Source organism: Plectrocnemia conspersa, unplaced genomic scaffold (genome assembly GCF_051122295.1).
Source record: "Plectrocnemia conspersa isolate PC_06_02 unplaced genomic scaffold, ASM5112229v1 ptg000012l, whole genome shotgun sequence".
NCBI lineage: Eukaryota > Metazoa > Arthropoda > Insecta > Trichoptera > Polycentropodidae > Plectrocnemia > Plectrocnemia conspersa.
The window spans coordinates 16,973,428-16,999,141 of NW_028277176.1; the positions used below are offsets into that span (position 1 = coordinate 16,973,428).

Genomic DNA, 25,714 nt, shown 5'->3' on the forward strand with positions numbered 1-25,714 from the left:
TCCTTGAAAAACTCCATTTTACCGAAGATTCGAAGGACCAACGAAACACTTGAATTTCCGTTAAAATCCTTTAATCCGTATTTTCTACATGTATAACATAAAATATTGTAGGTGTATTCCCACATCTGTACTTTACAGACACTAATAGTATAAGAGCGAACAGGGAAACTTGGTCTTGGGTTGGTACAAGCATTTCTTTGTTAGCCATATTACAAATAAATCAGAACAGCGAATATAATGCTGTTTTTGGTCAATCTGCTGAATCAAGAACTACCGTGTAAGATTGTATGGATAAATTTAAAAACAGTAGAACAACGAATAAAATATTTCCGTTGAAAAACTTGTTAAAATTCAAAACATCTTTGCTAGATTGTACAATCCAAAAAATAAAATACAGTTTCTGCTCTTTGGGTACTGTGACTGTAAAAATTCATAAAATATATATTTTTCATGACTACCCTTTTTTAATTCCACAATGTATGGCGGCGAATAGAATATTGCTATTTTGTTTTACAGTTTGATTACATTAAGAAAGAAGCGACAAAATTACCACTTTATAAAATTTTACTGACATATTTTATTGCACATGAAATATGTTAGCCCAATGCTTATAGCGGAATAAACCCGTTGTAACGTATTGTTACAATATGATAACACAGAACAAAATACAGTCGCTAAATAAAGTGAAAAGAGCGATACATTTGTTGATAAACAGTATTTCACAAAAGTTATTTGAAGAGGGTATAAAATGTTTATTTTCGCTGGGAAAAAGTTCATAGTCCTAAATGGAAACTACATTGAAAAATGTGGTATAAATTTAAATTAATGAGAAATTCCTAGAACTTTGTAAATATACTTAATTGAAGCATACAATATATGTTAAACATTGAATTTATTTTTGTGTAATATTTTGAGAAGCACTATTTTATCCCGCATCAAACACGCGTAAACATTTCGATTAAATATTGACACAACGTTGAGTTACACCACACATAAAAAAGTTATTTGTTCAAAACTGAAAGGAGGTATCTGTGAGTTTATTCTAAAATGCTTATTATTATACGATAAAGATACATATATAAGTATACAGCGCAATATCAATACATATACATATATCTGGAGCAACACCTAAATATAACTGAAGGAATAAATACATATAATAGTAGATATACTGAATAAATGATTATATTAAAAAATATGAAATTATATTTAATATAGTAATATATTGTATAAAAACGCCCTTTACTTATCGTGTCAAGTTAATTATGAAAAATCATTAAATTTTATAGCGCCATGAGCCAAGTTTTACGATGTTTAACTATCGAGTACGTGTACTATTTTTCGGCAGCGAAATCACATTTTTTCGTGCGGAAAATCGTTTGTGAAAATTGCAAAGATTTGCCCCGAAAATGCCGGTGCAAAATCCGAAATAGATTTAGATCGTAATATGCGCAAGCTTGAAATAGATTAAATATCGCTTTTGATATATGAAGATTGGCGTATTAAAAATGCAATATTGAAGCGACAAGCCGGCAGCACCACTGGTACATAACTGTACTTAATGTGTCATAAGGCAGTGGCGCACAACTTTTAAAAAATAATAATAAACAACAATTATCTGCTGACATGCTTAGCTGCATCGTGAACACATATAACTATTTTATTATAATATACATATACATATGTGTTTATACACATATTATATACATGTGGATATTTATGAGCACGTACACTAAAACATTGCATGTATTTTTAAATGAATTTATAATCTATTTATAGATGTACATAGTAAGCTTTTTACTGATTTTTCAATTGGATATTTTCATGAATAATATTAATTTTTAAGAAATTTTATAGCGCTGTTTATGAAAGAAATCAAAAATGTTGCAGAATATTTATTTATAAAAAAAATATTATTTTGCCTGTAATAAAAATTAACCCCCTGACACATAATGGTCTAAATAGAAACCGATGTGCTACTATTGTAAAAAAAGTGATAATTTTAAAATAATATAAATACAGTTCAAGGATCGGCTCGACGAATTAACTACATTTGTGATTTTTAATATATTAAAAGTGCGCTAAATATGCAAAGCACCACTCGGTTTTTTTTTCTCAAATTTCCGGATGTGTTATATTAGTTAGAAGAGTTGTAACAGGTAATATCATGGAGGTGCAACAGTAGCTTAAAATGGTCACCGCACTTTCAAAAAGCACAATGGCGAAGCAGCGGCCTGTAATTAATATTTTGAGTAGTTGATAGTTACATTGAAATGAATTGACGAATGAAAGTGCAATATTGAGACGCAAGCCCGTGTGATGCAAAGCTTTAATCTGGCTCAAATAAAAAACAAATAAATTTTGGACTGTACTTTTTGGCGATACGTTGGCAGCGCGAACTCCAACTATTGTAGTAAAAAATATGCAAATTCATTCATTTTAACAATTCTACATTGCAATCTTTTATATTTTCTATTCATATTCGCGCTATTGTCATAACATTGAGTCAGCCAAAAATTTTTCCAAAATTTGTGCAAAATTTATATTTTAAGTTCAAATTTGTAAAGAAAATTTTGGCGCTCTCTGATTTTCACGCCCGGGCCGCTGCCCCCCCCCCTCTTCGCACGCACCTGTTGTGATGTATATCTATCTCTCCAGAAAGTGTACGAGTGGAGTAAAATTTTTGTAATGGCATGAGTTTTATAGCAGTTTATACTCAAATATTATACTTCAAGACATTGCGAGGGAAAATTTCTGGGTAGCAGGGAACGAGGTAGCCTTATTTTTATAGATTAATTCTTGATATGCAGTTCCAGAAAATATCCACATGCACATTTTTTTAGAATTTTCTCGACTTTCAAGAGGGGTATTTTGGAACACAACATGTACAGAAAAAAAAACAGTTACCAATACGACATACACAGTTTTCTATAAGAGTATTCTATGACATATAATCAAATCAAAACGTTTGTTTCCAATATCTGTACTTCAACTAACTTGAACATCCTCAGTATTCCATAAATCTTCTCCCTGACGATTTTCACATCTATGAATCTATCTAAGAAGCGGTGGGAGAAAATAAGGATGAAAAAAGTTTGACGTAGGGGTGAGAAAAATATTTTTTCAGTAGATATTCGCGCACTTCCTAAGAGCTGGAAATATTAGACTACATTACAAAATTATGTTTAAGGATTAAATTTGAGTGACTCTAGTTATAGTATATTTTAAGTGTCCTCAGCAAGAAAAATGGCATACTTATATACTTATTTATAATTAAAAAATAAAATAATATGAACCTAACATATTTTACACTTGCATGGACTTGTTTGTTAATTTCGTAAATTGTGTTTTTATCTTATATGTTGTGTGTAAATATGTCTAATTAAAATATAAGAAAATTGTAATTACTAAAGCAATATCATAATTATTTTAAACCTTTAAAATAGCTACTCTGGTACAGTATAAATATATTTTAAATCCAAAGCAAAATTGCAAAATTAAATTTATTGAATATTATATTATAAAAACCATTTTTAATAACCATAATTAGTAGCATAAAAATCACAATTTTAAATTTTAAATATATCATATGTAATACCAATTAAAAGCTGGAAAGCTGCTTATTACACACAAAAAATCCTAATGTTCAAGTAACAAAGTAAATGAATAATACTGTAATAACTTTGACACGATCAAACGTTTTATTATATGCAATTACATTATGCACGCGATCTTGCAAAAATTCTAGAACAAAGGTTATTGTCACGGACGTATAACATACTCGTAAGTCTCTTAAAAGTTCAACAATAAAAATACTATTTAATAAAGTGTATTTTGTATAGTTTATATATACAATATATAAACAAGGGTATTTTCTTTTCGAGCTTACATTGCTAATACATACACAAGCGAATATATTATTATTATTGTATAATTCAACTTATATAATTCGATAGAAAACCGGTTTCATGTTGGCTCTGGTTTCGCCATTTTTGTCTTGTAATCCCATACCCCAAAACCAGAAGTTTCACGTTTTTTGCCGTGGTATAATAAAATTTACGTGCTTGTATTTTTAACATTAAAATTTAATATTCAAGCGAGAGAGAAAAATCACAGTTTTTCGCAACGTGAATAAACGCTAGACGTTTACGTTACATTTTCAATATAGAAAATTGCGATAGAATTTTCCTTTGCGTCTAAAAATTACTTATGTACATACACAACATATTTTTATATTTCACATTATTAAATATTCAAGTATACATATTAAGCCCTAGTTAATAATTATCAGTCTAAATCTATTTATAGTATTTATAAGGATGGAATCATTTTAGATATATAATATGATACAGCTTTTAAAAATAATAATAAGAATTAGAAATCTGTGAAAAATGTAATAGTATATAACTTTTAAATTTGTTTTATTTTAATATGATGAAATATTTATCTAAATTGTAATTTACTACAATGTATATTGGATTTAATGTAAGATAATTAATTCGGAACTGTCAATAACTCTCAAGATAATCTTTTGAATTTTATCATTATCATCATCAATCTAAAGATAATGCCTAATCAGTATTTACCATCTTAAAAAACAGCATTTACTGGTAATCGGTCATTCATTCCAATGCGTTATATCATCTAAAGATTAATTTATAACAAAGACATAAAAATAAGTTCGTGTATGACATGATTATATTGTTCACGTGTGGTTTGTTTAAAAAATAAGTCATTCTTAAATAAAAATACATATAAAATTTCTAGTATTATATAATATTAATTAAAAAAACAAGCAGTTCTTAAAGAAAAACTTATAGTATTATATAATTTTCATTAAAAATATGATCAGTTTTTAAATAAAAAATCATGCATTTCTCGCGGCTCGTATATTTAAATAAAATTAAAACTAATACCTAATGCACTTAAAATATGACAAACTTAAACTTAACAGTTATATTTAACACAAATTTAATTTACCCCACGTAGACATAACACGCTATTTGTCGATTGTCCGATTGATTACGATGCTCAAATCAATGGCGATTTAGATTATCTATAATATTTATGCTACTGTATGATAACGATGCATTTATTTATATAATTAATAGGACATATATGCATTACTATATTTTATTCGCTATTAACGAACACTCTTATTCACGTACTTGATTAGCATTAATGGGTTAAAAATAAATCAAAAGTGAAAAACGACAGTGGAAACAAAGGTTGGATATCCCGCAGCGCAACGGCCGCAATATAAAAATCCCAGCGTGTTAACCGTTTATCGGGCTAGTGTGTCAGTCAGCGGAGCTTTCGCAAAAGCTCGCCGCTCTTCTATGTGTTTGTATGTATGTATAATATTGTATTATTTCAGTGGCGTGCCGGACTATAATTTAACTACACTTTTTGCTGCCCCGCTTTACGTGATGAGGCATAAATAACTGCAGCCGATACGGATCAGCGAGGCAAACAAAGAAAAGTTCCAGGCGCGACTGCTAACCCTTTCGTACCATAAGGGTAGTGCGATTAGCGCTCTGTGCACTTTAAAAGTTGCGAAAAAGCGACGTCACGTGACGCAATCGTTGATGGTTTTAATTTAATTGGATTGAGGAAATGAGAGAAAAATACGCTACAGGTAATCAGCGTATCCAATGGGTGAGAAAAAAACATGACTTTTATCTACCAAGTATCTTCAGCTCGGGAGAAGAATACGGATAATTAAAAAACATGGAATTTTTATTCGATTTTAAAATATGTGTTATATATTTACAATACATAATCATTTTATCTAGTATTTATCAAGTAAATATGTGATTCTTGTTTGCTTTTGAAAATCTCCCAATAATTTTCGAATAGTAGTACGAATATTTTTAAGAGCTATTTATTTATTTATTTATTTTAGATTAAATTAAGACCATCGTGGCCTAACAGGTTACCCCAATGCGCCACAATGGTCGAAAACAAATTTTAAATTTACAAAACAACAAAAAAAACGTATATATACATAAATAGAACAATACTTAAAAATAATAAACATAACAAAAAATTATAAAATATAAAAATTAAATGATACAAACTGGATAAACTCCTCATAGTTAACATTAAACAGGTTAATATGTAATGCCAGCGTATTAAGGAGCCGGATGGCCACAGCTATAGGCGAGTCGGCAAGTGCGGACGTCCTAGCCCTAACGACCATAAAAAGAGGACGCGATCGTGATTCTCGAAAATGTTCCGGAACCCAAATTTAGAATTCCTCGAGAATAGCTGGATTGTCGACAGCACCTTTTAGTAATTTGAAAAAATGCTTAGCGACATACATCTTTCTGCGAGAGCTCAGCGAATCGTATCCTAACGCTCCTAAAAGAAAGACGCTGGGATATATGTACGGATAATAACCAAATCTTCTTTTGTAAAGGTATCTTAAATACCTTTTTTGAATTTTTTCCACTAAAACGGAATATTTGGCTATTCGGGGATTCCAAATTATAGATCCCGATTCAAGAATGCTACGAACTAAGGTGTCATAGAGGATGCGAATAACTGACGGATCGTCAAAGTGAAAGGCATTCCTCATAACAAAGCCGAGCATCTTGGAAGATTTATTACAGACGTCGTGTATGTGTAGAGAGAACCTCCATTTGCTCTCGAAAGTGATTCCGAGATCTTTAGTGGAAGTTTCTCTAGTCAAAATGTTACCACCGAGATGGTAGAAATAATCTGATGGCGAACGGGATCGAGAAAATGACACAGTATGGCGTTTTCCGACACTAAAGGGCAGGCGGTTAACGGAAGCCCATCTCCATAGAGAGTCTAAATCACTTTGTAGAGAGAAGGAGTCCACAACAGATCTAATGCATTTATATAATTTTAAATCATCTGCGTACAGAAGAAAACTTGAATTTGTAATTGCTGTATTTATGTCATTAATAAATAACACAAAAAGCAGAGGGCCCAGATTAGATCCTTGAGGAACCCCCGAAGGGGTAAAATATTCTTTCGACAATCGGCCATCATAGGCTACAAACTGTCTACGATTGCTTAAATAACTCGAGAATAACCGAGTTAAGTTATCCGAGCAACCGAAGTTCGACAATTTTTTTAATAATAACCTATGACAAACTTTGTCAAAGACTTTCTCAAAATCTGTATACATAACGTCTACTTGAATTCCCGCTTCGAGAGAAGTTATCACCGTTTTGGTGAACGACAGAAGGTTAGTAACAGTGGAACGGGCAGGACGAAACCCGTGCAGTTGGTCTAACAAAACTTGCCAAAAGTATTCATAGAGATATTTATGAATAATTATTTCAAATAATTTAGCAGGTGCTGACAACACTGCGACTGGTCTATAATTCTTTATATATAATTTGTCACCCTTTTTATGAATAGGGGGGACTTTTGTGCATTTCCATAGATCATAAAATGATGATGTCTTGAGAATCAGATCATAAATACATTTTAGAGGAGCAGCGAGACTGACTTCGCAACCTTCAAAATAAAATCGGGAATTAAATCAGGTCCAGAAGAACGCCTTGTCTTTAATGTATTAAATCTGTATTTAAGATCTGAGTGCTCAGTTTCTTTGATGGTCAGTACTGAAGATAAAGAACATGAAGAAGGAAGCGACTGAGCAGAAGGCGAAAAATATTCCTCGAAAACAGAACGAAAATATTGCGCAAAACCGTCAGCAGTATTTTGTGAACCGTCCAATGTTTTATGGTCGAGGTTCATCACTTTCGACGTCGAGAATTCGTCTATTATATCGTTATAATCAAATCATCTTGATCGATGTAGTTCAGAAAAATTTCATCAAAAGTCAGAGCCGTCTTATGACTAATGTAATTTTTAGTATTTTCTTCACTATAATGAATGAGAAGGAGCATTATCTATTGACAATACTTCGATCTGTGGCAAATTTTATTTTTAAAAAAAGGAACCCATTTGGTTTTGAGACTATCCAACCATGCTTTTTTTTTGGTTACAATAATCAACAGAAAGATTCTCTAATATGTCACAACAGAGACGCACTTTCATCAAAACAAATTAAAATTAATTGAATTTATTTCAAGTACGGAAAATCCGCACTCGGAAAATCAAGAGTATATTATATATAAATTTGCACTCTTCTATTTTTCTAAAAGAAATATAGAAGTCTACTACAATTGTTTTAAATGTAATGGATAAAATTATATATCTATATATAGGGCATCGAATTGATTAATAATAATTTATATTTAAAGTATAGTATATATTATAAATTATATATTAAATTTAACATATTGTTTAAATATTTATTAAATAAATATAACATATTGATGAGCTTGTATGTGAATTGTCTAATTACACTTTTGGGTAAAAATGACAATGAACATCTAAAAACGCGTCTTTAAAAAAGACAACGCCATTGTCACTGAAAGAAATACTGCAAAACGTCTAAAAATAATTCCACAATTTGTTCGCGGGCCTGTCAGAAAAGAAAGTGTACGTGGATGAACTGTTGAAATGTTCGTCTGTAAATAGAACAGAAGATAAATCTAGAATATCCAATTATTACATCATATAAATTAAATTAAGTGAACCATACAATTTTTTGTCCTTCCTGTAACTATTGATTATGCCATTTAGATCATTCATTTGAAAGTATATAATCATATTAACTAGGTACGTAAAAATAGACTGAACAGCTCAAAGCTAATTTTTTAAAAAACATTAAGAATTAATATTTAAACGACGAAGAACATAAAAATATCATCATAGAAGTAAATACAGATTCAGTATAACCATGATTATTAAAATACGTGTATATGTATAATAATATATTAAAAAAGTATGTACATATTGACGTTTATTGTGAAGAATCACGTATGCCTATTTATTGTGTTTATATAAACATTATAAGAAGTAACTCAAACGGACCGCAAACGTATAATATTTATTAACACGACCATATTTGTACAATAATTTTAATTATTAATTTTATATCTTATCTATAGACTATGGAGAAGCTATAAAGTAATTTACGATCGTATCACTAAAATTGCACACACATATTTTGGTGTGAATAATGCAATTAAGCAAGTTTATAATAAATATTCACGATTATATTATTTATATTTATATATATTATATTATTTTCAATAAAAAATATTAAATTTTATGTTATTCAATCAAAAGCTTTCAGCACAATAGACACGAAAATTCATTAAATTGAATTATTATATTTAATATAAAGAACCAAAGTGTGAGAAAAAATCTGAACAGATGGAACAGACAGATAAACATAGTTTTTATTATGTATACCAGTGATAGCGAAACTTCTGAATAGTTTTGTTTCATGCAAAAATTACTATGAAAAACAAAGTTTATTTCAACGCGGATTTTACTCATAAGCTATTGATGTTTAATTGCTATTTTCAATAAATAAAATGGCAAGTCTAGATTATCTACAGAACGTGTACAATTGAGATGTTTTACTCACAAATCTAGGTTTTTTTGAAAAAAAGTCAAGGATTAATTTTTCAAGTAGGCTTCTTTAAGAACGTGCAAAAGTGCATTTAAATTTTTTACTTATTATACCATCCACTGACGACTGCTCTTATTAGGTCATGAGAAAGACGTTTTTAAGAGCGTTAAAAACGTCATAACCTATATAATTTTTATGCCATGGTTGCTAGCCCATTGTCCGACAAGTGTCATTGTTCATGTTATCAGTATCAATCATAGATCGAAATGGACTAGGTAAATGCTTTGCAACGGCTGTTCATGCAATTGTACAATATATATTGACAGAGGACAACACATTGGGATTAACAAGTTTTTCAAATTGTTAAAAATTTAAGGGTCACACAACACTAAAATGGTTTCAGCATGAAAACAGTATTATAATAATACATACAATTACACCTTCAAATCTTCGTAATTGGCCGTTGCAGCGAAAAGTAGCGGAGCACGAAACCTCCCCTAGGCAGATCAAGTGTATAAAAACTGATACACAGTGGCTAAAACTAATAATTTAGAACTAGTTTTCATAAACACATCATCAAGAACTTTCACCTGAGCTACCTAGCTTAGACACACGAGAGCAACGCTGTACATTAGAGACGGAGAAAATCAGGAAAGCGGCCGCTTCAGCTACGACGTCAGACGTCATGATAATTATATCGAACATATATCCGTATCGTGTACTTCAGAGCTAATAGTAGAGGCGTAAACCCAAACCGGCAATCTCTTTCTCAATTATGAACGATGATGAAATGGATAGCTCTCGAACTGACTATATTAACGCAAATAGAGCATAGGTGTTATAATCATCATTATTTGCTTGTAATAATTTTGATGTTACATTTTGCATAAAAATAATCACTCATAAGTATCGCCGAAAAAAACAATTTTTGTGAATCGCCAGAGTGGCTTTTGGACCATTTCTTTTAAGGCGTTAACACATTTCTGAGATGAGTCTAAGAAATGATGCAATTAGCACGCAGACACCCTCATTTACGATTCGCCAGAGCTGTTTTATACCAGCATTATATAAGATGGATAGCTGTCGAACTGACTGTGTTAAATCAAATAGAGTATAGGTCTTATAATCATCATTATTTGTTTGTAATAATTTTGACGTTACATTTATATATTGAAAAAAAATAATCATCCATAAGTATCCCCGAAAAAACTTTTTTTTATGGATCGCCAGAGTGGCCTTTGGACCATTTCGCTAAAGGCGTGAACACATTATGGAGGTGTGTCTAAGAAACGATGCAATTAACACGCTGTCTCATACCAGCATTATATACGATATGACACTTGGTCACAGAGAAGAGAGACGTCGCTGAAGTACTGCAGCAGAGACTGCATCGATACGAGAGACATCAGGGAGAACACATTACGATAATTCCCAGTTCCTCTACCGACATCATAGCCGACAATAATACAGCTCGACACGCCAGCGAAGACTCTCGACTTCCAAGACCTGCTATTTTAACTCTATTCCCTGATAGCGGCAATTTACATATGTTTATAAAATAAACTGTTAATTGCGAATATATTAAAAATTAATATGCTTTTCCAGTGTCTATTTAGATGCAAAGTCACACGAATTAGGCCTCAAAATTCGAAAGAATAAAAAAAGTGATGGAAAATATGATTTCAATAATGTGTGATAGCCAACCCAATAGAACTCTCACAAATTTCATAAAGATTTTTGTCAGTTTTGATTCAATAGTTATAATAAAATGTTCGTTTTTATATGATAATGTAAATATTAGCAAGTGAAAAAAAAATACTTATTAAAACCCATATTTACCCAGACAAAGCTTTGCTTAAATATAATACACATATTGTATAAATGTTATCATTGCTGATTGGAAAGCTGAAAAGGTCATACTCGTATTTATTTTAGATTTACCTACTCATTAATTACTTGAAATTAGTCACGAAGCAATATTTACATGAACATTATTATTTCAAATAATGTTTTGTTAAACTGTTTGATGACACGTATTTGAAGCTAAGTATTCAGTATTATTCTTAAGATTTTTCGTCACGTTTCTAATTCTAACACTAGCGGTTCAAATTCGCTATTGTGCCGTTGCACGAAAGCGTCGCTCGTCTGAATGAATCATTGACTGAAAATGCGTTTCAGTAGACACACAATTATGCTACTGAATGAATGCTTCGTGTATGTGGTTGTATTGTTATGTAGACACTTTGATGTATGCGCATATGGTGAAATTCTAACGCTAGCGCTGGCCAAAGTCGTAAAACGAATTAAAGTTTTACGACTTGCAGCGATTTCACGGTCGCTCTTGTGTGGATTGAAATATATACGTTTCGTCACGTTTATTGATTAATAACAACTTTGGCACGATACGAATAACCGCGATGTTAGACAACATAAGAGTTATCTAATAGTTATCATAGTAGATATAATTACAATATAATAAATAATGATGCATGATGTTCTATTCAAATTGCAGTGTCATCGGAGTCTTTGGCAATAGTTTGAAAAGTATCAGTAATTAAAAAAAATACTTTAAAATACATTTTCGCAACACTTTTAAAGTAAAATGTGATTGCTTTATAAGAAAAGTTGTTTCACTATATGAATCATGTGTTCATTATCACCAGCCAGAAACAAAAAAAAATGAACAAGGAATATTGAAATACCTCCTCACTAAAACCGCAAATTATTATGCTTTTATTCAGGATGAACAATTGGTAATTTTGAAGCATTCCATTGTTATCACTAAAAAGCATCTTTGACCTGCAATCGAATCAAAATGATGTGGACTTTCGAGAATCCAATTACGACGACTTAATATCTGCACTTTGAGAGTCTTTAACATCCTTCGCACTGGCCAAATCTTGCCCTTAGTAATTATAAATAAGAGGTATAAGTCCGGTGAAAAGGTGCAGCAAGCAGTATAAAAGTGCCGGCGCACACGAAATGCATTAAATTTTTTTTATTAAACTTCATGAAGACTTCCTACACGATTAAAGTAAATTACGATAAAAAATATTTAATATGATGTTTTCGAATATTTAAAAGAAATGTGGATATAAAATAATCATAATAAGTTCTTGTACATATCTCGATTTATTAATCCGCGGCTCGCCAATTCGACCCTGGTATATAAATCATTGTTGTACAAAAATAAAATAACGAAACTTTTTCTTTGACATTGAAATACATTATCTAATCTCAATTATATTCTTGTATGCATTTTCGTTTATTTATAGATTACATTTATTTTATTATTGTCAAAAAAAATATAATATTAATAAATTATGTATTATGGGAATTATAAATATAAATAAATATTCTTTTTGGTGCTCAATTAGGTATGTTAAGGATTAAGTACGTTTTAAAATGAGCAATAAATTTTAGTATTGGTTACCCACAAGTATTGTGCAAAGATGACAATTTCGCCCATTAGGGCCACGGCCGAATCATAATGCAAATCCTTAACGATTTTATTGTGCTTATAATGAGATTCCAGCTTAGTATTATTAGAACTATAGAAATAAATTACAGCAAAAGATACGCATTAAAACAAATATCGTAATAAATTTTAAACGGGAAATAATACACCACACAGATGCCCACGTTTGTAAAGGGTCTTATTTTCAAAATTCACGTTAATTTAATGTGACCAAAATGATCATCAATCAACAATGAAACAAAACAATAGCATAAAGGATGGGATCACACACAAAAGCCCTCGTTACGACCAGAAAATCACATGTTCTTACTGTAAATATTATCTGTCATTGAAAGAATATTTTTTTGTTGCGATTTGGTAACGGATATAATAAATCACCGGATCCACAAGTTGCAGAATACGACCTTGGACAATGCTCATCAAGTGAATGTCGCTTTCTAAAGGCGTATATCTATTTCGCTGTTCTAAAAAACGAGTAAATTTATTGCCTGGATGATCACTGCATGATTGTGATTGGGTAGCAAGCCTTGGATACTTAAGCCTGGACTCCGATGAGGAGAAGGCAGTCACAAGCAGCCACTCGAAGTCTCAGGCTGTGGACAACATGTCGTCATGGGTGCTCAAATTCTGATAGGGACTTCATATGAGCACCACCGTAGCAGAGAGGGATCATCCTCCGCTATACTGTCACTGCCATGCCTCTCACAAGACCTTCCACGGACATCATCCCTGCGCCAGCTTCTTAACCACCGCTTGGAGAAAACATCTCGCCATTTATCATCTGTCGCAATTGTAATATAATATAATAAAACTCTAACTAGATAGACTATGAAGTCACACCCCTAGGGTTCCCACACCTTAAATTGTAATCACATACTATGTATTACATATATTTTTATTATTTATCGAAACAATCGAGAAGTGAAAATAAGAATTCTCGTTTGATCTAAATTATTGACGATATAGAATTATACATATTATCACCAATCAATTATCACATCTAGTTGAAAGCAATATAGACATACTCTTAAATAAGTTCAAAAAGAATCTCAAATTTTATATGATTTCAATAAATATTGGATTTTGTGTACCCTAATGTATATTCATGAAAAACATTTTATCTAATTTTTTTTTTAAAAATGAGAGGAGATAGAACCATTTAATGCAACAATCACAGGTGCACCGGCTCACATCGCAGCAGTAGTAGCATCCCATAATTCTCCAGATTTTAGCCAGAGGAATACAATTTCAGTACAGTGAATATGTAAAACTAACGTACGTCAAAGCTATTTGTGAGATTCACAGAGACACTTTGTTTGAAACATCTAGTTTGAATCGGTGTATAAATGTCAAATGTTGAAATGTTACATACCTAAGACACCATATTTTCTTGCATTATGTACTTTCAACTGCCAAACTTTCAGATGAACTTAGTTTTTCGTGCGTGAACAAAATGTTTTCGTCCAATGCCGGTGTTTTAAATATAGTTGAGAGAGAGAGAGAGAGGCTAAGCGCAATCGCCCGAGGGCGACGCACTTTGTATGTGGGTTAGTGTACAAACGATAAAATGGGAAATGATCGTATTATTTCAGCTGGAGCTTGTGCAATTAACCAAGAGTAAAATTGTTAAACGAAACTAAGAAAAAAAGCAAAGGGCTAATACTTTGGCCGACAAAATCCGACCTTTGTTTGACATTCGTGTTTAGATGAATTAAATACAAATGCTAACAGTGCGTCAAAATTTTCCGGACTAAGAATAACAACTAATATGTTTTACAACTGGGCGGTCGTAATCTATAAAATGTAAATAAATACGATTACAATGTATTTATGATAATATATATATAGATATATTATAAGTCAATATGCTACATGTATATATATTATTATAGAATAATCGTGATTTTGTCACAAAAGGAAAATATAATTTTTCAACATAGAAATGTATTAAAATCTTACACAATAACAATCGTATTTTTTAATAAACACATACATGTATACTTTTGTTAAAAAATAACACTAGCAAACAACAATCCGTTAATGAATTCAAGGGGGGGCATAATTAAAATAATGACGCAAGCAAGAAAATGCATCCTTTTTAGAGCGAGCTTTCATCAAAGGTCGCCGAACCCGCCCGGAAAAGCTATATGGAAAATGAGCAAAAGGGCGAAGGGGTGAAAAAGTCTGGTTGCATCATATCAACATTTTTTGTTCGCAAACACGAGACCGGAATTCGGAGGAGGAGCACCCGAAAAAAAACAAAGCTCCTAGTCAGACAAGAAGAGAAAAATAATAAAAAAGAGCCTACCGTGAAAACGTAATGTCAATGGCTGGATGAGAGAAATGTAAATCTAAGCAAATATTATAGCGGTGCGAATTTTTCATCATTAAATAAAATTTCCCGAATCACAGCATAGCAAATGGAACTCAATTGTTTGATCAGACAGAGTTTAAACAGATATTATTTTATATTTTTTTATTCTGAATAACTTTTCATCCTAAAATACAGGATTTCAAAGAAAATCTTATTGAATCAAATGCTAAGATAATCGGTAGTTTAATAAATAATGTTTTCTAATAATTTTTATTATTCAATAATTAAAAGAAAATATGTAGACCGTTAAGATTGTGATTCGCAGTTACAATGTCTTCCAATACATTATCCATAATGTTAAACTCATAAATAACCAAAATTTAGTAATCTTTTTGCGTTTATTATAGTTCTACTTTTTTCACATACAGAGCAAAAAGTAAATACCTCTGCATTAATCAATTACTGTACTATTAAAAATGTGGGTTGCTTTGTGACTTTGTGTCATGCGACCCTATGATAAATTGAGATATTATATTGGGAATATAACATCATCATTATTGAGCAGACAACCCAACCTAATCCAAGAATGTTCTCCATTCAGTGGCGTAGCTAGGGTATGTGCCGCCCGGGGCGATCCTTAAAATTGCATTCAGGATTAAGAACCACACTAGAAGATCCCATCGCGAATATGTCGCCCCCAAGGAAGTGCCGCCCGGGGCAGCCCGCCTCCCCCATAGTTACGCCACTGTCTCCATCTCCTCTGGTCTTGTTCCAAATTTTTCCAGTTGTTGAGTTGAAATAAATTGCATATTATAAACTTTTATAAGCTTATGATTGAAATAAAAGCATTTTCAATTCAATTTACACATATGTATGTATTTAAGTCATAAGTTGATAAACATGCTTTATCCCTTAGATAAATTGGTAAAGATAAAAATATAAAAAAGTAACACAGACTATCTTTCGAAGACAAACAAAATTATTTAATTGCGTTATTTATTTAACGATGTTTACCTATATGAGATGTTTGAACTCTTGAACTGCGATAATTTAATTATTACAAAAAATGCAATAACGGTCGATTAAATTAGCATCAATATGTCATGGAAGTTACCGAGAAACTGCACTATGCATATCTATTTAATATTTAATAAGGCCAAGGCAATGTTTCAAGTAATTCATTGATATTTAAAGCTCAAATGTTACTTTTCATTAGATTATGCATTAAATCATTCTGGTTATATTATACGATGTTTTTGAGAAGGTCTTTGCTGACCAATAATGCCTTAGAATAAATAACACCGCATTAGAATCGTGACAAGTATCAAAGACTCAAGCCCTAAACAACATAAAACGAGAGCTACAAACCTATACTGATATTCAATTTCAAAGGCTTAATGGTCGAGAAAGAAAAGTTTAATGGGTCGGTCGTTATTTATTTCTCCGTCATTACAATTCTAGTGTTGTTATTATTATAGGTATGACGTAATTCTTTTTACATTTATCAGAGTATTAAAATATGGCAATAGATCTATAATAAAATAGAACATCAAAGTATTTTGTATAAAACCAATAAATCACAAAATATTCATTTGAATCTAAAAATTACACACACACTATAACATATAAAAAAGTTAATATTATACATATCAACAATACTAAATATTATTATTAGCAGAATATAATCAAAAAAATTAAAGTGTAAGTCCAACCATGTGTTAAAATTTGTAGGAAATACTAATAATAAAAGTTCATTGCGCATAAATTTAATAAAATAAAGTACTCGTGTAATATATGGTATTTTTAGGATATATACATATACTTTCTAATAATTGTTATATTTATGTAATATTCCAGTTTACTTATTAATTTATTATGGGGAACAGTATCAAACGACATACTTAATTTCATATAAATAGCAGCAATCTAATAGAAATTAACAAATAATTTAGAAAATAAAATTTTATACACTATATATTTTTATACATCTATAGTGAAACAAAAACAAAACTATAGTGACAAGAGTTAATTAGTTAAAGCAAATATATTTTTTGACGATTGAAGGTAAATATATGTATATAAAGATCTATAATTCAAAATGTATTGTAAGAAAAATAATTTCTTTACTTCCAGAAAAAATATTGAACTTGTGATTTATTAAAGGGTATTTAGTAAACACCTATCACATAGTTAACATACTTTACAAAATCATCAAATTTTTTTTTAAATGTACGTTTAAATAAGCTACGGAATTCCGTTGTGCAATTTGTTCGTTGAATGTTTAACAAGAACATCTTTTGTAAAGTTTATTTTTTAAATTACCATTGATAAAATTCTAGAAGACATGTAATGAACTAAATTCTAAATCAATTATATTGACTTAAGGATTGTCACTCTAAATTAAGATATTTCAGTTAATTTAAAAACATCATTTATATTTGTGCTACCTTATTATTGTATTATTACAATAGATTATTTTAAAACATTCTGTTTACTCTTTGACATCGAAAGTTACACAACTTTTAATTATTGTCGAACTTTTACTCAAACTTTAAATACCTATTATGTAAAAGTATATAAACTCTTAGATAGTATACGTTAATTTTAATATAAAAATAAAGTTTAAAAGTACCTTGTAATTAAGACTGTTTCGTAAAAAAACGTATACCCAAAAACAAATTCTAACAATAGACATTGTTTGTATTCATAGAAAAGCTACGGACCCCAATGAAAAACAAACTTTACTTGAAAACGCCTGAAACGAGCTTTTAGGTAAAATGCTACAAAAAGCTTTTGATTATATTCTGCTAATAATAATTTATAATATATTCATGTGAACATTTTATCCGAAAGGCTTATTTCACCTAATTTTTAATATGCAAAGTAGAAAGATTAACTTAATTACTAAAATCGCCCACAATGATTATTAATATTTAATAATCACAAGTGTATAATTTAAATAGTGTAACAGCCTATTTATTTTTAACAGTCAGTGCATAAAAGCATCGTTTAATGCGTTATCATCACCTGCCCTTAAATTTTTATCCTGTGATTGGTCGATCGCCCTGAGGGATGTACCGATATATGTAAGTACACGGGAAGAACGTTGTCGAAAATATTATCTTATCGCCTCTTATACTATTATTATAAAAAATAGTTTTGTTTGTTACAATCCTTGATAATTTTTATTTATTTATTTCCAAAATGAATATTGCTCTATTTATTTTAATTGTTCGCATTGATACATATATTTAGAATAGCGCTTTGCTAAATTTATATTTCATATTATTAACTTTTGTTAAAGAAAATACACAGACGAGTACATCCTTGTTAGCCGTCACCCATATTTTATAAGAAGCACAGCCTCTTTTAAGGAACAAGCTGAAAAGGGATGGGGATGTTCGCAGCACAAACTTTATCTAATGGTTGGTAACTCTATTATGCTTCAAGCAAATTAGGAACAACCAAAACACGAATATAATTGGAGCGGTAATCCGATTGGCACACTTAAATGCAAATGTGTTTATTCTTAAAATCATATTGATGTGTGGCATGCGGTTTTAATAATAAATTCACCTTGGATTCATTATGACAATAAATAAGCCAATTCGTCGTTTAAAGAGTGAAAATGCGGTTTAAAGAAAAAATCATATAATTATACAACTAAGATAAACACTCGTTACTATGTTAAGCTTGCCTTTAGGTACCCAGTAAATATAAACAATTTAAAATAATGTTGTAAGGAGTCTAGTTGTTGAAGCATTTTTATGAAAACGTGGAAACTCACCTGTTGCATTTTGTCAAAGTCGAGACAGGGCCTCTGCATGTGTCTGCGAGACGAGTGTCTGGACCTTTTGCGAGGCGATACATCGTAATGGAAGAGATGGTCCGCGTGCGCGCTCGCCGCGTGCGTGGCTGCGCAGCACGAACACGCGCGCCCTCCGAGCGCTGCTAGGGGTGGAAGACCGCGGTGGCCCCTACGAGGCTTCAAGGCCTCCAGGGGCGGCGAGGTGCGGAACCTCACCGGGGCAGGCAGGGCGTCTTCATCCGAGCTGGTGGGGGGCTTATTCGACGCCGCATTCTCGTCGTTCTCCGCCACGGACAGACTGGCAGTAAAGGGAGACGCCAATCTATCAGGGTGGTCGGGATCCGAAGCGGGACACGCTGCCGTCTCTTGGGTTTGCGCCCATTTTCTCTTCTCCGCGGATGACGAAGACAGTGACGAGAGGGATCCGGCCGAGGCAGCTCGACCGAGTCTACTCACACCGCGGGTACCCGCGCGAGAAGCCGTTCCAGACGTATACTTCCGAAACGTCTCTTTGGGTGTGCTGTTGATCACCTGCAAGGAAAGCGATATTATATTTAATTCATGCAATGAAAATGTGCAACGCAAACAAGTTGCCCATTAATTTTATAAAACGCAAAAAAAGAATTATTTTATATTGTGGCATTCATAGTACGTCGGCAGATACAAAGATTAATATCGCACCTACTGACTAGAGATCAATATTGTATACTTTTTAATCGGGGGAAAATGACGCAAGCGACATCTATTTAAAACGTTCCTTCGAGAAATGCATTGTATAAATTAGTACATTTATAAAGTAGAAAGACCATTAATACTAATAAAAAGTACACAATCCACTAGGCATTTATTTAATTTATAAATTATTATTAAATGTGCAACTATTTTTGAATCACGTATAGTTTTTGTAATTATTAGAAATACGTGATATACTCAGTTCTCGTAGCTGGACTAGGGTTAACGTAAAGAGGGAAGCGGCTGCTTTCTCGGTCGTTTAATAGTTTAGGTCAATATATTATCGATTTCGAGTTCGGATGTACTCTCGTGTTTCCTATGTCGGGATTAACTGGTAAAAGTTCTTAATGAAGGTTTCTATCAGATATGAAAATAAACGAATAATGTATACGCTTAGTCAATGTGGAGGAGATTGTTTTACTCTAGCTCCATTCGATGCATACAGCAACTACAATGGTTTGGGAGTGAAATAAAATTTGTTGTTTTTCTTATAATAACCCTTGAATGACCGTGTGTAAATTTGGCGACACTGCATTATCATTCCGGGTAGCACATTTCACCTGATGTCGGCCTGGTCGATGCAATATTATTATTTTGTATTTATAAAGTCAACAAACGGCCGTTGTTAAAAATCCATCTAAGGATGACAATTACGTCCGTCAACATGACATAAATGCACTCCTCGGTGAGTCGTAAAGACTAATATAATTTTGGTTTATTGCGCTTTTAACGCGTATGCGCGACAAGTGCTTTCTAACGGTCAATGCGTATAAAACAAGTACTTTATTCCTGGCTAGGAGGTCACCATAATCGTAATAGTATTTATTACTTTGAAAGACTGTTTATTTTTGTCTATAACAGTAAAAATCTACCAATGCGCACAACCTTATTGTTTATTATTTTTTTCTTACACGTATTAATGTTATTAATTGTTTTACTAACCAATTCATCTGTATACAATAGTTAAAAGCTCAACAGGCTCATGTGGTTTGAACAAAAATTTCTTCACTCTTGGAAAAACAATAAAAATAGATAATATTTATTTATAGCAGCGAGAATTTCATTCTCGCAAATTATTCTCATATTGTGGTTTTCAATTAGTTTTAATGGCACCGTCGATGCAATAAATAGGTTTGCATCAGAAACTATCTCACTTTCTCTATATACAGATAATTTGCTTTTTAATTGGCTTCAAAAGCCGTCACATTAAAATTTAACATATAAAATTAATCGGTTAGATTAAATATATTTCGTAACATATCCAATTGTAGTGTCAGTCACAGTAATAGAATAAAAATAATATTTTTTTCTTTTAGCACTTTTTAGTAGGATGGTTTATTTCGTTCATTACCTTATGAACTGTTTTTGAAACGATTGAGATTAAACTGAATTTTCTCCAGTTCAATCTGAATCGATATATGATTGGAAAGTTCAATATTTTTTTTGTAAAATTTGCTTTAACACGGTCAAGAAAAAATACATTTTTTAATATACAAAAAAAAGTAAAAATTGGTAACAGATTATTTAATAAGGGTAAATCCAAAAGAATCTGCTGCTAGATATGACTCTGATAAAAATGATTTTTAACCAATTTTAATGAAACAACAGGTTAGATTAGAATACAGCATCGACGAAGAGAAATATTAAAATTATTAGCCTGTTATAAGTTATGTAAATATTTTAAAGAATTGTTAAGTAATATTTTCGAGTATATATTGTAATTGTAAAGTAATAATAAATAATATTTTTACCACACTGACATTTTTTTGTATTGATATATGAGAATGTATGTATATACTATGTACATAAATAATTGTATGTGTTCGCATTAAACTAGTTTTTGTAGCCTTTCTCCTATTTTTTTGGAGTTCTATGCAACGATTTATGCGAATTCGATTTACGCGAAATTTCGCGGAACGTATCTACCGCGCAGATCGAGGTATAACTATATCTATGTACAGTTATATAACTTTCCTCTTCATTGTTCTTCAGAAGATTAATCGTTAATCAAGACGATATACGCAATGAGTGGTGCAAGTCTATCAAATTATCAAAAAAAGATTTTCCTAGCTAGCAAAACTAAAAATAATAATCTATTAAACAATGAGCTAAATTTGATTAATAGAAATAAATAATAATTCTTTTACTTCTAAAAGATTTTATGTCATTGAAATTAATAATTCACAATTCAAGAAAAAAAATATTTTTATTTCTGAATACGCCAATTAGAATGTTTGTTTGGATGTTTACTTTTTCACAAGTGAATTGAGGATCAGCAGGGTTAAAGTTAGAGTTCAAATTATTTATCTCAAGTTATTAAATTATATTTGTTATTGAAATATATATTTTATGCTCAATTATTGTGATATATGATTCATAGCTAATAATTGTATTGACATACATTGTAGCTTATTGCTATTTTTCACTAAATTTGCATTGTTTAAATAAAAGAAGCTCTTCATTATAATTATTAATTGTGCAACATACAATTAAACTATGTGTTTATAGTAAAAATATATATATATATATATAGCTTTACTATAAATACAACCAAAAACCACAATACTTTGCATCGATAAATGTTAAAAATCGGCTAGTTACATAATTACGATTTTTATTTCATTTCTAATTATATAGATACGAGTATGTGTCAAAACTCCATACACTGTTAAAAGACGGACTAAAAAATACAAATAATACTAAGCTTATGTTCAGGTGTTTATATTCTGCCTATCAACTTTTTTAAATTATATAGATATGTATCAAAACTTCACAAAAGTTGGACTGAAAAGTACATACATATGTATTTAATGATGAAAATCCAAGCACAGTTATAACTTTATTACAATATAAAAATATATATACTCTATTTACGTTAACACAGTCAGTTCGAGAACTATCCATTTTATCATTATTCATAATTGAGAAAGAGATGGCAAGTACGCCCCTACACCTCTAAAGCACACGATACGTATATATGCTCGATATACTTATCATTACTCCGATTGATTGATAAATATAAAATATATAATAATCATTATTTGTTAGTAATAATTTAATGTCAAATTTATATATTGCATAAAAATAATTAACCATAAGTATCGCCAAAAAAACTACTTTTTGGCCTTCGGACCATTTATTTTAAGGCGTGCACACATTTCGGAAGTGTGTCTAAGAAACGATGCAATTGGCACACAGACACCCTCAGTTACGATTCGCCAGAGCTGTCACGTACCAGCTTTATATAAGATGTGACTCTTGGTCACAGAGAAAAGAGACGTCGCTGAAGTACTGCAGCAGAGACAAGCAAGGCGACTCCATCGACACAAGAGATATCAGCGAGAACATATTATGGTGAGTCTCAGTTACTCCACCGACATCATAGCCGACAATAATACAACTCGATACGCCGGCGAAGACTCCAAGACCTGCCATTTCAACTGATCTACATGTATCTACGTGTATATATAGATTTTTTATTTACATGTTTATAAAATAAACTATTGTAAATTACAAATATATTAAAAATTAATAAGCTTTTATAATATGTCATACCCATTCGGTAGTAAATAAAGTGATGAAAAATAGGATTAGAATAATGTGTTAAAAATCCATCTAAGGATGTCATCATGCGAGTAGAATATGATTTTATTGTATAGATTAAAATTATTATTTTTAATTTTTGTATATGATCATATAATTATTGATATAAGAGAATAATATTGACTTTTTAATTAATAAATTATTTATACCACTGATCGAAAGTACAGATTATTTTTTTTAATAATATTTATAAGAAATTAAATCTTTAAACGTATAGTATAAATATTTATATTTATAACAAATAAATAGGTTACTGTTTAATTATTTACAGTACGTAATAAAAACAACGATATTATTATGATCTTTAAATGACCCTTTTATAGATCGCCTTTTTACTTTACAATATTTAATTTACACAGTGAATGGCATAGGAAAACATAAAAGTGCTTTGACTGAAACAAATTTAAAGTTTCAATGTCACTACTTCACCCCATTGCGAAGGGAAGGAAATTTCAATCCAGTTTCCACGAATTTTTCCAAGTTAAGATTGTTATTGTTTATTTTCACAATGTACATTATTCAATAAAACAAATACTACAAAGATTTCTATATTTCGATTTATGATAACAAATACTACATTACCAAGAACAGCGGTTATCATTTTTCTGTTTATTTATATTTTTGATCTTCTTCAATACCAATAATGTATGAATTAAAATGTCTACATGGTGTAGGTAGTGTCAAGTCATGCGGGATTATCCATCAATGAAGTGTTTTCTGTCATTGATTAATTAACTACAAATCGATTCTAACAATTGAGCAAAGTTAGCTCCATCATTTCAAAATAATTCAACAGAAAAAATATAAATACCTAGAGTAAAATGAATATTTATTTATCACATATATTAGATAAAATGAGCTTTATGATTTTGCTTTACATCGGTCATTTTCTGATCACTTTATTGGTGTGATATTTATTTTTTATTTTCTCGATAGCCATACCTATAAATTCATTAAGTAATTGCCGTTATTTTCACACGCGATATGGCTAATTTTAAATTGTTATCATTGCACCGGTCGGTCGTGGCGATCGTTTGCCATAAATATCCCACTATCGCTACATTAGGAATGTCACCAGAGTGCACTATGGTCGTTTGAATCGATTGAGCGCACTGCAATTTACTTTGTCTTGTGCCATTTGCATTTATCGATCAACAGCCTAAACATAATATAGTTTTAATCTATGCTAGTAGACACTTGGGTATTAATTCAGCAAAAAAAACATGTTACTTTAACCTAAACCCTTACGAGATCATGAGCTTTAGGACCGCATTATATAATATCGGAAAATTCTCACCTCTAGTTCTTCTTCGGAACTGTGCTGGTCGTAATGAAGATCAGCTCCAGTCATCATGAAGTATGGAGAATCCGTGGCAGATGTAGAACCAGAGCTCACAGAGCAACCGGTATCCGCCGGCGAAATCATGGCCTCTCTAGCAGCCATATTACTGAAAAAAATACAAAGGCTTTTTTATAAATAATTTTAATGTATCTATTAGGAGTTCGTTGAACTTTCCGAGAATTTTCTCCGGGGATTTTCTTCGTTCGGCTTTAATTAAAAAATATTCACAATCGACGTTATACGCACAAAATATCCAATTTGCCGAATATATAAATAGAAACTGTGGTAATAAAGTTTTAAATTCGAGCTTCTTTATATAAATATAAAAAATAATAATTATATATTAAAAACATTTTTACGTAAAATTATTTATTTTCATTTCTCAATGTTTTATATTATCTTAATTAGATGTTATTTTAAATATTTTAAAAGCACAGTTTTTTCAATTAAAAACTTGACGTTGTATTGATTGGTCATACGTTCAAAGATTGACGAATTGATCATGCCAAGAATTTACTTGACGAAACGGCGATAAAACGTAAGTGTGTTCAGACCTTTAAATGTAAATTCATGTATATATTATATTGCTTTTGTGTTGTGAAACGTCAGCAAAAATTTTTATTAACTAACATAAATTGCTGACCCCTGAGCAATCAGGATTCCGAGAATTGCACAAGATGGACACCGTCATACATTTGGTTCTATCAAATTGAACGATAGGAACAAGATAAACGTTGTTGTATTTATAGACTTCAAGAGGGCGTTTAAAACAATTGACAAAGAAGATTCATGTATATTTTATAATCACGTTTATCGTGCTAGTTATACTTCCAATAGCGCTGCGCCTAAAGCATATCCAGTCAATCCATTTTCTAATAAAAATAAAAGTTGATGTAATGATAAAGAAGAATACCACAAATTTGATTAGGTAGTTTAAGATGTCAGCCATATGGGCAAAATAAATTATT

The 25,714-nt window shown here is 31.0% G+C and overlaps 1 protein-coding gene across 1 annotated transcript in view; it reads right to left on the minus strand.

Annotated features, from left to right (window-relative positions):
• Positions 1–25,714, minus strand: part of Reph (Regulator of eph expression) — a 60,478-nt gene that overhangs the window by 10,823 nt on the left and 23,941 nt on the right. Inside the window, exons 2-3 of the mRNA XM_088199452.1 lie at positions 24,702–24,852; positions 19,049–19,600 (exon numbers count right to left, since the gene is read on the minus strand). Coding sequence (XP_088055578.1) covers positions 19,049–19,600; positions 24,702–24,848 — 699 coding nt within the window. The 5' untranslated portion in view covers positions 24,849–24,852. The remainder of the gene's footprint in view (positions 1–19,048; positions 19,601–24,701; positions 24,853–25,714) is intronic.